At 39.4% G+C, this 15,261-nt stretch overlaps 1 protein-coding gene across 3 annotated transcripts in view; it reads right to left on the reverse strand.

The window, feature by feature from the left end:
- Positions 1 to 15,261, reverse strand: part of LOC106869955 (formin-2) — a 131,486-nt gene that overhangs the window by 57,238 nt on the left and 58,987 nt on the right. For all 3 annotated transcript variants that reach the window (XR_001409471.2, XR_001409472.2, XM_014915900.2), the window contains 5 exons: positions 14,090 to 15,035; positions 12,171 to 12,267; positions 7,512 to 7,653; positions 4,276 to 4,363; positions 276 to 337 (listed from right to left, as the gene is read on the reverse strand). Coding sequence is in view for 1 of the 3 variants with exons in the window: in XM_014915900.2 (XP_014771386.1) it covers positions 276 to 337; positions 4,276 to 4,363; positions 7,512 to 7,653; positions 12,171 to 12,267; positions 14,090 to 15,035 (1,335 nt within the window). In the remaining 2 variants the exon portion in view is untranslated. The remainder of the gene's footprint in view (positions 1 to 275; positions 338 to 4,275; positions 4,364 to 7,511; positions 7,654 to 12,170; positions 12,268 to 14,089; positions 15,036 to 15,261) is intronic.

The following is a 15,261-nucleotide window of genomic DNA, read 5'->3' on the forward strand; positions in this document are numbered from 1 at the left end:
GTGTGTGTGTGTGTATGTGTGTGTGTGTGTGTGTGCGTCTTTGCATCTGTGTTTGTGCTCCATCACTGCTTGACAACCAGTGTTGGTTTGTTTACATCCCTGTAACTTGGTGATTTTGGCAAAAGTGACTGATAGAATAAGTACCAGACTTAACAAAAAAAAAAGTACTAGGGATCGATTTATTCTACTAAAAAATTTTCGAGGCAGTGCTCCAGCATGGCCACATCTCAATGACAGAAACAAGTAAAAGATAAAAGAAGAACTCAGATACTTACAATGTCATAAAGCGTTTTTAACTTCTCCAAGTCCATAAGTGATGTATCAAATGAGAGGATAGCTGGAAGATAAAATGGATAATTCATCTAAAAGTTTCCTTGGACTGTTGATAATAGCAGAAGACTAACAACACTAAATAATGAATAGCAACAAGTGTTGCAAAGCAGGTGTTTGGCCATTGGACAGGTACCTGATAGAGCAGAATTATGGAATGGGCCATTGAAACCTATCTAAGTATTTCATTATCTTTTTTCACCCCAAAACAATGTACCCTGCAAATACACATAAGCATGCACATACATCTATATATGGTATAGAGTCAACAGATGAGATCTAGAGATTCTCAATATAGAACCTACACTCTGAAATCTCTACCAAGCATTAAGTCCATGGGATAAAGAGTGGTTACAAGAGGAATCCGGGTGATCAGATATGGCAATAATGGTACTAGTAAACAAATAAAACCACTTGGGTAAGATATACAAAATTCATGTATACTTGTAGATAGAGAGAAATCAAAGACTGAAAATTTTCAGTCAATGAATATTCAAGTATTAGGAAGGGCATCCAGCTGTAAAAACCATGCCAAAACAGACAGAAGTCTGGTGCAGTCTTCTGTCTGGCCAGCTCCTGTCAAACTGCCCAACCCATGCCAACATGGAAGGCAGATGTTAAACAATGATGATGATGATTATAATGATGAAATATATAGATATTGATACGGACTGCCGAAAAACAAAATAATGTTATGTCCCTATTCCCCAAGCTGGGTTTGAAACCGTATTCTGGTTGTTGAGGATAATGGTATTTCCTTTGTCTTGTCAACAAGCACGGCTATTTATAGCGTAGGAGTGTGTTCGCTGACACTTTTCGGTCATCGAAAGTTTAGAAAAACAAGTTAGGAATTGTACTAAACTGACCCAGCTTTGGAGGGGGGACGCAGCACTGTGAGCTATGTTTATCTGTTATAAATACGGGAGCATAGAATTGGGATTCACAGTTGGCATAAACAAAATCAGTGGATAAAGAACACGAGTTCGGTGTGACGGCCAGCAGCCAGTAGAGAAGCAAGATGAACAGAGAGACTGACAGACAGAGGCTGAGAGAGAAAGGCTATGGTCAGAAGGTACCAGTCAGCAGAAATGGATAGAGTCTGAGAGAGAGAGAGGGATAGAGAGATGGAACTGTTGTGGCAGGCAAAAGATTGTAGTAGACTACGTTGGTCAGTTCTTGTGATTGTAGTGGGATATTTGAAGGAAAAGAAATTCTTGTGGTGAAGGTTTGTGTATATTTCTTTTAAGAAAAGTGTACTTGCGTTGTTATATGTTTTTGCAAAGAACTTTGTTAACTTTTGTTAATTGTGATATTAACTGTGATGTTAACTGGCAGAAAAGAAAAGAAAGAACTTTGCTAACTCTTGTTAAATGGTTGAAAAGAAAAGAGAGAACTTTGTTGTGACATGTTGTTCAAAGAAAAGAAAAACAAAGAAGTAAAAGAATTTTTTAATTGACTCTCGATACATGAACTTTGATTGAAAACTTTTGATTATGTTAAATGCTTGGAAACGCTATTGTTACATGTTATTGAATGCAATGTTATTTTGTTTTGATGATGTAAAAAAAAAAGTTAGTTTCACTACGCAACGTATGGTCTGTGTTATTTCTTCCTTTTTGCCTGCGGTCATCGTTATGTGCTCCGGTTGGGCTTAGTCGTGGCGAACATCCTGACTCACTGAGCGTCGACGTTCGCGCGCGCGCGAGTTTTCTCTTCGTTGAGGTGCTTCCGCTTGGGCGTTTGTAACAATATTTATATATTAACAGAACGAACTTACAGTGTACAAAGACACAGAAAATATTTTGTATCAAACCCAAGCAGTTTCTCTTGTTTATTTACATCATTGTCTCCATCACTCTTTATTAAGTAGACTTAGTCCTCAGTAAAGATTTTGGAGTGTAAGTACAAATCATTTGAGCATATCTATATATGTACACATATGCACATACAACTACAGTGAATCCAAGAAACTGTCTTTCAGAAAACAGCCCTTCATTTATCAGAAGATGGTTGACCTAGGTGTTACATTGTGGGATCAAAGTCAGAACCACACAGTTGAGAAGTGAACTTCTTAACCACACATCCAAGCCTATCTTTTACTTGTTACAGTCATTTGACTGTAGCCATGCTGGGGCGCCACTTTGAAGGGTTTTAGTTGAACAAATCGATCTTAGGACTTGTTTTATCTTCTCCTTAAACCTAGTACTTATTCTGTTGGTCTCTTCTGACAAACTGCTAAGTTATGGGAAACTAAACAAATCAACACTGGTTGTCAACCTATGGTGGGGGACAAACACACACACACCTGACAGACTTCTTTCAGTTTCCATCAACCAAGTCCACTCACAAGACATTGGTCAGCTGGAAGCTATAGTAGGAGACACTTGCCCAAAGTGCCATGCAGTGGAACTGAGCTCGGGACCATGTAGCTGAGAAGCAAGCCACACAGCCATGCCTGTACCCATGTCCATTTACAGGGTGTGTAAGATATTTGAAGACAGATTTATGTTTATAGAAAAACAGATATATAATAACAAATACTCTTTTACTCTTTTACTTGTTTCAGTCATTTGACTGTGACCATGCTGGAGCACTGCCTTTAGTCGAGCAAATTGACCCCAGGACTTATTTTTTGTAAGCCTAGTACTTATTCTATCGGTCTCTTTTGCCGAACTGCTAAATTACGGGGATGTAAACACACCAGCATCAGTTGTCAAGCGATGTTGGGGGGACAAACACAGACGCACAAACATACATCACACAAAGTCACCTTCAGCTTCAACATCTGCTTTTGTATGAGATCTAAATCATCTACATATTCAAATCAAGTGGTTCATTTTGGACATTACTCCGACTAGAGCAGCTTTCATATATCATCCATCCACAGAGTATGGTATAGCTGCCATTCCTACATATATCAGCAAATATATTTGATGCCAAGACGTGTTCCCAACAACTTATCCGCAAATTTATTATTATCAAACTTCTAAGGCAGGGAGCTAGCAGAATCATTAACACACTGGGAAAATTGTTTTAGTGGACTTCCTTTATGTTCTAAGTACAAATTCCGTTGAGGTTGACTTTGCCTTTTATCTTTTGAGGGCAATAAAATAAGTACCAGTTGAGCACTGGAGTTAGTCTATTCAACTAAGTCCCTCCCACAAAATTTCTGGCCTTGTGCCAAAAATTTGAAACCATTATTATCAGGTTGTTATTTTAAACAATTCTCCTTTATGTTCAATACCAGCAAATACACTCACTATACTTTTAACCAACAAGCATGAAAGACTACTTTGATCATATTAACATTCAAACTCTGAATCACTGTCTTTCCTTTTAACTCTTTTGGAACTAAGCTGCTTGAAACCACTCTGGATTCTATGATACAAATTCCATTCTTTTAAGTGATCTAAATTAAACCTTACATCAAAATTTTACACTAATCTATGTTCTAAACACCAGCTAGAAAACGATAAAGTTAGTTTAATAAGTTCTTAATAACTTTCAAAATCAAATGAAACAAAAGCAGTATATGTCATCATCATCATCATCATCATCATCAACATTTAGCATCCATTTTTCATGGATTAGATGGCCTGACAGGAATTGGCAAGGCCAGGAGCCACACTAAGTTCCATAATCTGTTTTGGCTTGGTTTCTATAGCTGGATGCCAACCACTTTATACAGTGTACTGGATCCTTTTTATATGGCACTAGCAGCAGTGCTTTTATGTGAACACCAGCACCCACAACAATGCTTTTTTCAATAGAAATATAATAACAAAAGGGTTAAATATGAGGTTAAATATCATCTGTTGTGATGACTACAATCACAATCATCAAATCTTTTATAGTGTGTAAACTTTTCTGGTTTGAAACCTGCATTTGAAGTAATTAACACAGTCACAATACTTAAGATTACAATATATTTAAATAACAACTCACCATTTTCAATGTCTGCCATTTCCAGTCGGAGACTAGACAAGAAAATGCCAAGAGCTTGAGATCGTTTGGAATCCAGCAATTTTACAACCTGGAGAATATAATTTCAAGGAATAAAAAATAGTATTACAACCAAGGGAATGTAATTTGAAAATAACCAAATTATTATCATGACTTAGAAAACATAGAAATGACTATTTTTGCTTTATTTCACAGTTGCACAACTCTTCCTCATCATTCACAAATTGAGACGTTTGAATATTGTTGGATCACTTCTTTTTGTTTAACTCAGAATCAGCTCCTTTGAGCAGAGTTGTAGTCAAAGGCATCCCATCCATGACTATATCATATATATATTTTTGTACAGCAGAGACAACACTGTCCAATGAACACATCTTTCAAGTGGGAGAATATGATTTGAAGAACTATCTATACATTTTCATGATCTATTTTTAGTAGGCCATGAGGATGTATAGTGAGTCCATCATCAGCTATTTAGTCTTTCTTACACCCAGTCATTTTACCTTTTAGCTTTACTTACTCCCAGCCACATGGCTATGGTGTAGGAGTGGAAACAATGTGGGGACCAAGTAGTCAGAGACACACTGTATGGTGTATACGCTGCAGAAGAAATCCACCCAGTTTGAAATAGATTGGAAAATGAATGATAGTGACAAAAGTATTTGTATTATTGTTGTTTACTCTCAGATCAGCCTTAACCAAGCAGGCCTATTATCAAATGTGATCTTCATAGGGTAAAATACAACCTCCTACACTGGTTTCTGGTTTTAGTATTTTAATGTGATTTTCTTTTTAATCACCTAATTTTGTATGCCCTGATCAATATTTCTAAAATGTGTTTTTACATTCACTAGATTTGTTGACCACACTTCAAAACCTGATCCCCAACCTTCCCTAAAGGATCAGTGATTTATCTGTTTCCTTATCTATGAGGACTTTGGCAAATTAACTCTAAGGCTCTTTGATTCCAGCCCTTCCTTCTACCTGGTAGTGATTGAGCAAACAAGGTCATCAGCATAGAGGAGCTTCCAAGTCTTAAATTCCTCTGTTATGGCCTGGAGGACCATGATAAACAAGAGGGGGCCAAAAACCGATCCTTGGAGAACTACCTGTACACCAAATTTCTTGCTATACTCATTGCTGACTCTCACCTTACTGACAACATTCCTGTACATGACTTTCACAGCTCTCACCAATCACTCATCTATCCCTAGCTTCTGCATTGTTCACCAGATAAGGGAGCATGGGACCCTGTCTAATGTCTTCTCCATGTCAACAAAAACCAAATACAAAGGTTTGCTTTTGGCAAGATACTTCTCCTGAAGTTGCCTCACTAGGAAAATAGCATCAGCGGTGCTTCTTCTTGGAATAAAACCAAACTGCATCTCATCTAGGCTAACTCTCTTCCGAATTAATTGAGTGATGACCCATTCTGCAACTTTCATTACCTGGTCCAGCAATTTGATAACTCTGTAAATAGTTCTGTCTAAGGCATCACTTTTACCTTTGTAGCAGTTCACTAATGATGTTACACTAGTCATTGGGTTTGTCCCTTGTGAACAATCTGATTAACTATATGGGTGACTAAGCCATGTCCCACATTGTCAAATATTTTGAGCATCTCAGCAGATTCATGATGGGCCACGAGCTTTCCCTGTCTTCATATACTTAACTGCTTTATCTAAACTACTGTCAATTCAGATGGCCGGTTCCTCTGTTGGGTCCACATAAGGAAGGCTCCTCCTCTCCCATGCATTCTCTATATTGAGCAGCCTTTCATAGTGATATTTCAAAGCTTCTTTCTGTGCAGAAATACAAACTGCAAGTGAACCATTATCCATGCAATTGCTCTTCTCTCTCACATCACGGTTTTCTTGGACACACTGTCTTGCAATCTGAAACACCTCAAGCCTTTGATCCTCGTGCCACAAAATATTGGCAAACTTCTTCCTTTCTGCTTCTTCCTTGAATAAGTATACCTGTCTCCTAGCTTCTCTTCTAGCTATCTGATATATGTAGTTCTCTGCTACCACCACTCTTCTAGTCCTTCCAGGTCTGTTTCTTCACACTAAAAGCCCTGTCTGCTACACTATTCCACTACCATGTCACCCTGAGGTCTGTGTTTACAACTTTGCACCAACCACGAATTTGCTCTGTGGCTCTCAGTAAGCTGTCCCATAAGAACTTCCAGTTATCTTCTATGTTACATGTCTGTAAATCCTCCTCCTCCTCCTCCTCATTAAATGCTTTAATTAGGATGTTCCTAAAACTTTGGCTATTCAAAGGATTCTTAAGCTTCCAAATCTTTCTTTTCCTAACTGGTCTACTTCTTGGAACCATTCTAGCCTGAACTCTGAAGTTACTAATGACTAACCTATACTGGGGGGTACATTGTTCACCAGGGAAGGTCTTTACATTTATGAGCAAGCATAGATCTCACTTTCTGATGAGAATGTAACCAACCTGGCTAGCTTGGCCACCAGATTGATAGACAATCAGGTGACTGGCTGGCTTCCTAAAGTTGGTGTTGCAGATCATTAAGTTATTTACATCACAGAACACCAGAAGCCTTGTTCCCTCCTCATTACAGGAACCAAATCCATGGCCACCATTCACACTGTAGAAGGCACATGGTTGCTGCCCAACATGTCAATTAAAGTCACCAGCCACAAAGATAAGGTCATTGTCATTTGCCTTTGAGGTAGTCTAAAAACGATTCTTTTGTTCATTTGGCAAACCCAGTTGAGGGACATGGGCAGAGATCATTGTTACTGTACTACTTTGCAAAACTATCCTTAGCTTAAGTATCCTATTGCACACTATCTCAATCACCTTATTCACTCATTTCTCAGCTAGAAGTATGCCCAATTTAATGTACCCTGTCACTATTGCTTTTCCAGAAGATTTTATATCTATGTTTTGTTTTTGCCTGTGAGGAACCTGGCTGGAGCTGTCCTCCACCTTACATTTTGAATGCAATACACATTGACATGCCTCCATTCAAGCATCTAAACAATCTCATCAGACCTACCTTTCAATGTGAAGGAAATGAAAGAGGAAGCGGGAGGGAACAGGGAGAAGGAAGACAACATTCAACATTTGAAAAGGTTTCAATGAGTGTTTGCCAGCAGACATGTCATATCACTCACATTTAATCTACCATTCATGTTACACTTGCTGCATACACACACAGACCAGACAATTATATATATATATACCTTATCTGCTTTTGGTTTAGATTTAGCTTTGGATCGTAAAGTTTTATCAGCAGGAGGCTTTGAGAACAATTCGTCAAATTCATCAAAATTGATGCTGGTCTCATCAAGTTCTTCCCACAGTAAAGTTTGGTCTATTGGAGAACTGTAAAAACAAAAAAAGTAAATGATATTGCAGATTATCTGAGGTGTGGTTTCTACTAGTCGAACATTATTTATAACAACAACAATAATGGCTTCTGATTTAGACACAAGGCTGGCAATTTTGAAGGGAAGGGATTAACTGATGCGAGGTAGCCTGTAAAAAAAAAATAGCCAACATTTTTGATAATTGGACTTTACTGCAACCTAATGCAACAGTATTGAGCACAAATTTAGAATGAGAGAGAGACAGAAATCTTTTGTCCCCATCAAGACTAACAATCTTTCTATACCTATGGTTCCCAACTTGTTTTTTTTTATCTGTTGACCCCTTTGATTCCTATTTTACTCTGGTGATATCGCCAAGGTGATACACTGTTTGACAAAATCTCCTTCAGAAAACAGTTTCATGTTGCATGCAATCTTTTCAACAATGATGAAACTTACTTTGGCATATTTTCTCGATTCATCATCTATTTTCCGAAAAATATTCTCTTGCAAGACTAAATTCCTTTGAAGTAAAAGCACTTTCTCCTTGCGTTGATCTTTTTCATAATGATTATGGGTCAAAGAGTGCTTTAATGTGTAATGTCATTTTACATTCTCAACTTTTGGAAGTGCAACTGTTTCACCACAAATCAGGCAGAGACATTTTGTATTTGATTCCACAAAGAAATATAAATTTGTCCATGCCTCATTAAACCTGCAATTTTCCTTGTCTACCTTCCTGCTTTTTCTAGCCAATGCCATAGATGAACAAAATTTGAAATTTATTGTAAAAAAGAAGCTAATTTGCTCATCAGTATCACAAGGCTAAAGGTTGTGGTGGAGTAAATTTGAAATTGAATCACCTCAAATGCCAGCTTTATTGATGCGGAAAAGTCATGTGATATTATTCCTAAGAAACAACACCTTCAACCACAATAGATTATTGTGGCATATGTCTTCAACCTGCTGAGGTGATGACTCTGAGGCTTTTGATTGGATGACCAAATTAACCAATTGTACATGCTGTGATAAGTCACTTTTTATCCACTTTCGATGTCAGCAAATGGAAAGGCACTATTTTTAGACTTGGCACAACAACATTCGACCAAAACTGAAAACTTCAAATCGGTGCTTCTGGAAATCAGGACCACCAGTCACTTGGTATTTTGGTTCTCCTGGGCAAGGTCTCAAATGCCACCACCTCCCATCTGTTTGAACTCAGCTTAGAGTTGTTCTCAGCCAGAGGGTGGGTGGAAACTGAAGTTCTGGCAAAAAATTGTAACATGAAAAATTATTATGGCAATTTACTGGAAAAGAGAACAAGAAAAGAGCAGCCGAAAGCCACAAATTTCTCAGATAGGGCTTATCATAGAAATAAATTTCAGGTTTTGTTTGTCCATACAAGCGAGCATGGGGAATCAATTTTTATGCTTTCAGATTAACACAGTGTGTATATATGAAGTGTTGCTTGTGGCAGGGTGAAAGAAGGCATGTCTCCTGGGCAGCACCTCGCTTGGGGGCGGAGGCAGAAAAAGCACATATGCCATGCCGCTCCACTAGGGAAGGGGTGGCACTTTTGCAAGCGAGGGACCTCCAGTGACATGGAAGAAGAAAACCTGAAATTTATTTCTATGGTGACAGCTATGCACACACAAGGCAGAGTGCAGAGTTGCAAGCTGCTTTGAGAACTGTTTATTGGCAATCAATAATCATTTATTAATCGAAGAAAAATAACAGTAGCAAGCTTCTGTGTTCATATTAAGGAATAAGCAGAAGACCAACTAATGGGCCAGATTCTAAGGCTTCATGGACCAGACGTTGGGCAGCACAGATGTATAGTAATGATATACTAAAATTATAGTAACTTAGGACAGTTATAATTGCCTCCCCTAAAAAAGTATTTTTGATACCAAACAATGAGGGGCAAAACTAAACAGAGTAAGGTATTTGGACCAGTGATCTGCTATTTCTGATACACCTGAGAGTTGTAGTTCATTTGAAAACATATCCAGTACCTTTCATACAAACATTCAATTATATCTGAAGATCAACTGAGTTGTGCTCAACCACCACTGGCCCAGAACACTTCTAAACTTAGACTTCAAAGACAAAAGCAGCCACATTACTTCAAACCACACTCTACTGCCTTCATGTCCCTTTTGCAAACATCCTTGTAATGTAAGACCTAGTGCCCCTAGCAAGCTCTCTGTAGAGTATGTCCTTGGGGATTTTGCCATCTTCCATATGACTAACATGTCCAAGCCATCTCATACGTCTTTGTGTGAGGAGTGCAAACATGCTTGGTATTCTTGCTTGCTTGAGGACATCTTTGTTGGGGACACAATTCTGCCATTTAATGCCAAGGATTTTCCGGAGGCAGCGCAAGTGAAAGATATAGAGGCGACGCTCTTGGCGTGTGTATGGCGTCCAGGTCCCATTGCCATACAGTAGAGTGCTAAGTACACATGCCTGGTCTTGGTCAGCTTATTGTTGTCCCATGCTCGTTTGGAGAGTTGGGCCATCACAGCAGCTGCCTTGCCAATGCGTATATTGAACTAAGGGATAGGTTGTAGTTGACGGTAGAGCCAAGATAGGTAGACTTTTCCACTTCCTGTAGTCTGTGGTCTCAAATATGCATGTTTGGGATATCCGATGTAGCTTGACCCATGATGTTGGTCTTCTTGAGGAAGATAACTAAGCCAAAGTCGCTACATGCTTGCTCAAAGCAGTTGATGAGCCTTTGCAGGGCTTCTTCTGAGTGTGATACCAGAGTGGCATCATCAGCAAAGAGCATCTCCTTGATCAGGATGCTTCTGAATTTGGTCTTGGCATGCAGACGTGAGAGACTGAACAGTTTCCCATCACTGCTACTGTGCAGAAACACTCCATCATCTGATGTCTCAAAGGCATGTGACAGCAGCAGCGAGAAGAAGATGCCAAATAATGTAGGAGCAAGGACACAGCCTTGCTTTATCCTGTTCTTTATTTGGAATGCGGCTGATGTTGAACCATTGTGCTGTATGGTGCCTTGCATATCATCATGGAAAGATTTGATGATTCTTAGCAGCTTTAGTGGACATCCGATTTTTTGAAGCAGGATGAAGAGGCCTTTTCTACTTACCAAGTCAAAGGCCTTTGTCAGATCAATGAAGGCCATATATAATGGCATTTTCTGCTCTCTGGATTTCTCCTGAAGTTGGCATATGGAGAATATCATGTCAATAGTTGATCTGCTTCTTCTAAAGCCACACTGCGATTCTGGATAAATTCGAGAAGCAAGCAGTTGTAGCCTGGACAGGATAACGCAAGCAAAGGTCTTTCCAACAGTGCTGAGAAGAGATATTCCACGGTAGTTGTTACAATTACCACGGTTACCTTTATTTTTGTAAAGCGTTATGATGTTAGCATCCCACATATCCTGAGGGACTGTACCCTCTTCCCAGCACTAACACAGAAGCTCATGAAGGTGCTAAAGCAGAGCGGTGTTTTTGCCGGCTTTCATGATCTCTGAGAGGATGCCGTCTTTTCTCAGAGCCTTGCCACTGGTTAGGGAGTCAATAGCCTTGGTGAGCTCTACTACAGACGGCAGACTGTCAAGTTCACACATGGCTGGTAAGATCTTGATACCCTCGATTGCATCCTCAGTGACCGTGGTCTCCCGTGAGTAGAAATCCTGGTAGTACTCCACCCATCTATCCATTTGCTTGCTTTGGTCTTTGATGAGATCTCCAGTAGTTGATTTCAGAGGGGCTGACTTGGTTGCGGATGGACCGAGGGCCTTCTTCAAACCGGCATACATCCCACGGGTGTCGCCACTGTCAGCAGCTGACTGGATACTCTGACAGATTTCCTGCCAATACCTATTTGTACAGCGTCTGGCAGTCAGTTAGGTTTTATTTCTTGCCTTTCTGACTTTGTAGAAGAATCACTCTTGTATTGCATCAGAGCTGTGCGCTTTGCTTTGATAACTGGTTCCAGCTCTGAACCAATCTGGGTTTTGCCTTTCACTCATGCCGAAAGTATCTATTGATGTGTTATACAAAGCTTCCCTGACATAACTCCACCTACTTTCAGCAGAGGAGGATGGGCAGTTACTGAGGGCAACCTTGACAGAAACAGCAAAACATCTAAACTATTAACAACAGGAATTAATAAAGCTAGCATTTAACTTTGTAGACTGGAATGGTGAGCATCCTGAATAGGACACCAATCCTTCACAAGTCACACAAACCTAAAAGTAGAAATTCAAATCAAACGGAACAGTCATAAGTCATAAGCTTAAAGTTTCATAATGTATCCAGTCAACTTGCTAGAAATAGCAGCCAAATCTCCCTCGAATCACACCCATCTTTTGTAAATGGACATGTTAATGTTGTTCTGGGTGCACTGTACTTGGGGAGTCATAGCTAGAATGTCTTTGGTGACAGATTTGCTTAACCAAGACTGATTAGAAAATAAACAACATGATCAATTTGTTTCAATAAATCAATGAATCTATAAATCACTAAATACATGTATAAATTGATAGCTTACCCAGTAGGCTGTTTCCTTTTGACCTCTTGAACTTGAATACGAGTCCAGAATAGTGGTTTCATGATTGATTTAGGGTGCACAACTGGTTTAGAGGAAGCTGGCAGTAAAAAACAAAACCAAGAAATGTATTTGTGGTTAGCATTATATAAATCAATTGCAGCGTGGAAGGTGTTTATAGGCCATTTAAAATAACACACAAAATCCGTTACATTCACTTCAACATTTAAATTTAATTTGTCAAAATATTTTCGTCGCTTTGAGACCACGACCTGTTCACTGACAAAATTCTGTGCTGCATCTGAGAAAGTAACAGTTAGTTCATGATATATACGTACGTGTGTATGTATGTATGTATGTATGTGCATGCACATGTGTGTGCGTATGCATCTGTGTACATGCATATGCATGTGTGCATGCTTATACACATGTATGTATATATGTATATATGTATATATGTATGCACGTATGTACTTATGGATGTACGTGAGTAATAGGGTAAGTGTGTAGACATGTTTGTGTGTGTGTGTAGATTTAAGAGTACAACATGTTCAAAAATTGAAACCAAGTAGTAACCCTAGTATTGAATCCTGCTTGCCTTAAATTACTTGTCTGGCAACAGTTGTTGTATTGACCTCTGCTTGTCTTAACCATTTAGCATTTAAACTCACCATATCCAGCCAAAATATTCTACCAGTTTTATGTTCAAACTGGTCAGATCTAGCCTCTCACAATCTTATTCTAGAAATAAACAATCACAAGCAGTCACTGAAATCTCAAAGTCATGAGATAATGCATGACTAATTCAAATGAATGAATAAATAAGCATTGCATTTGACAGAATAATTTGAATGCTAAAGGCATCAAAAGCACTCCACAAATGAACATCCTGTATTACTTATAGATAGATGTATCTACAGCTACATTACCCCATGTAATGTACTCTCCAATCTTTAAATGTTTTGCTATATCCAGCAGGTCAAGTGAGCACCAAGAACTTTGCTAATTGATTCATTTAATGTTTTTCCACAAAGTAATTATAAATAAGATATTACAGTCAAGATCGTCATCATCATCATCATTTAGTGCCTACTTTCCATGCTGGCATGGGTAAGACAGTCTGACTTGGACTGGTAAGTAGGTGAACTGTACTGGACTCCAGAGTGACTCGGCTGGGTTTCTATGGCCAGATGCCTTTCCTCCAACTACTCCAAGAGTGTAGTGGGTGCCTTTTACATGTCACTGACACTGGCCACAACTATGATTTTACTTGGCTTCATACCTCTTCTCAAGCACAGCAAATTGTCAAAGGTCTTGATCATTTGTCATCACTTTCATACGACTCAACATCCAAAGATATCACAGAGAAATGACATAGCATCAATATGGTTGTTTAATTTAATTGAAACTGGCTGAATCTCATCACACCTTGCCACCTTAAAAATGATTTACTGAACAATGAGGTCTTGAGTAGACAATTCCAGAACAAAAGACAAACTGGTCCATGTGGGAATGCTTGTCATCACAAGTCATTTATAAGGTTTGAGGCTGAACTTGTGTACTGTTGACTCCACACACATGAATGCATGCACACACACACACACACACACACATATGGGTTGGATTGTCTGATGGCATGACAGGATTCGATAAGTCAGGGGATTGCATTGTGCTCCAATATCTGCTTTGGCATGATATTTGTATAGCTGGACACCCTTCCTAATGCCATCCACTTTACAGAGTGTCCAACCACTAACAGGCTTCAGCACAGTTTCTGTCAACCAAATTCCAGTCACGAGGTTTTGGTCAATATGATGCAATAGTTGACACTTGCCCAAAGCATTGTGCAGTAAGATCAAATGTGGAACCAGGCTGACATTAATAGCAAAAAAAGATGAAAAATATTACAATGTCTCACTTACTGTCATACATAGCCATTGTATATCCAGTGAAAGGGAGCGTAGGTGATGATTTAGTGTTACTTGAGGATGGAGGTGGTGGTGCTGGAGGTGGAGCTGGTCTCAACCCAGGCATTCGTGGTAATGGAGGTGGGGGTGGGCAAGGAGAGCCTGCACCAGGTGGTGGTGGTGGTGGTGGTGGTGGAACACGAGGGCTTGCACCAGGCATTGGTGGAGGAGGAGGTGGAACACGAGGGCCTGCACCAGGCAAAGGTGGGGGAGGAGGTGGTGTAGTAGATGTTAAGCTGATACTGGGTAAGGTTGGTAATGGTGGTGGTGGTGGTGGTGGAGGTGGTGAAACTGTTCCCACTGGTGCAGGCTGAGATTGAACTATTGAGCATGGAGTTTGTGCAGAGGGAGAAGTTGGAGATGATTGAAGAATGCTGGAGGAAGAAGGAGGTACAGAAAGGGGTCGAGCACACATGTCACTCATCATAGACAGCTGGTTATCATCTTTCATGGGTGATGAGTTTGGTGATAACACTGTGAAACACATGGAATCATCCTCTTCAGGAGAAATAAGGCATCGGTTGAGAGGTTGATGCTTCTGCATAATGTTTTCCACTGCAGTTGGAGATTTGTCCTCATTCCGATTGATGTAATTCAGAGGAGTGTCTGCCAACATTTTGTCAGGTGTTGCTGCAGGAGTGTGGTACTGAGATGGACTTGGAGTATCTGAAAGACTGTAATTCATATTTGGAGTCAGCTCATTTGGTTTCAAATGTGGTTTCTCCAATTCCATCTCAGCAGCTTGTGCATACATCCAAGCTGACTGCGTCATCTGTTCAATCCCCAAAAGAACTTCATACTTCTCACATTGAGCTTTTAGTTTCTTGAGTTCCTCATTTTTCAGTTTTAATTGGGTTTCAAATTCTTTCATCAATTCTGCTTTTCCAACATTGTGTTCTTTCTGGCAAAATTCAAAAATCAAATAAAAATTAACACAATTTTGTTTTGTTTTTAATCAGATGCAAAATCAGATTTTGTAAGAAAACATCATTGCACCAAACCTGCTTTAAACATAACTAGCATGCAAATAAACCCCTTACAATTGCTCCAAATGTAGGTTCTTATTACCACCAAGGATCACTCATGGTGAAAGTACATCCTCGACATAGCTAAAGCCAAAACACAAG

This window comes from Octopus bimaculoides, chromosome 11, assembly GCF_001194135.2.
Source record: "Octopus bimaculoides isolate UCB-OBI-ISO-001 chromosome 11, ASM119413v2, whole genome shotgun sequence".
Lineage (NCBI taxonomy): Eukaryota > Metazoa > Mollusca > Cephalopoda > Octopoda > Octopodidae > Octopus > Octopus bimaculoides.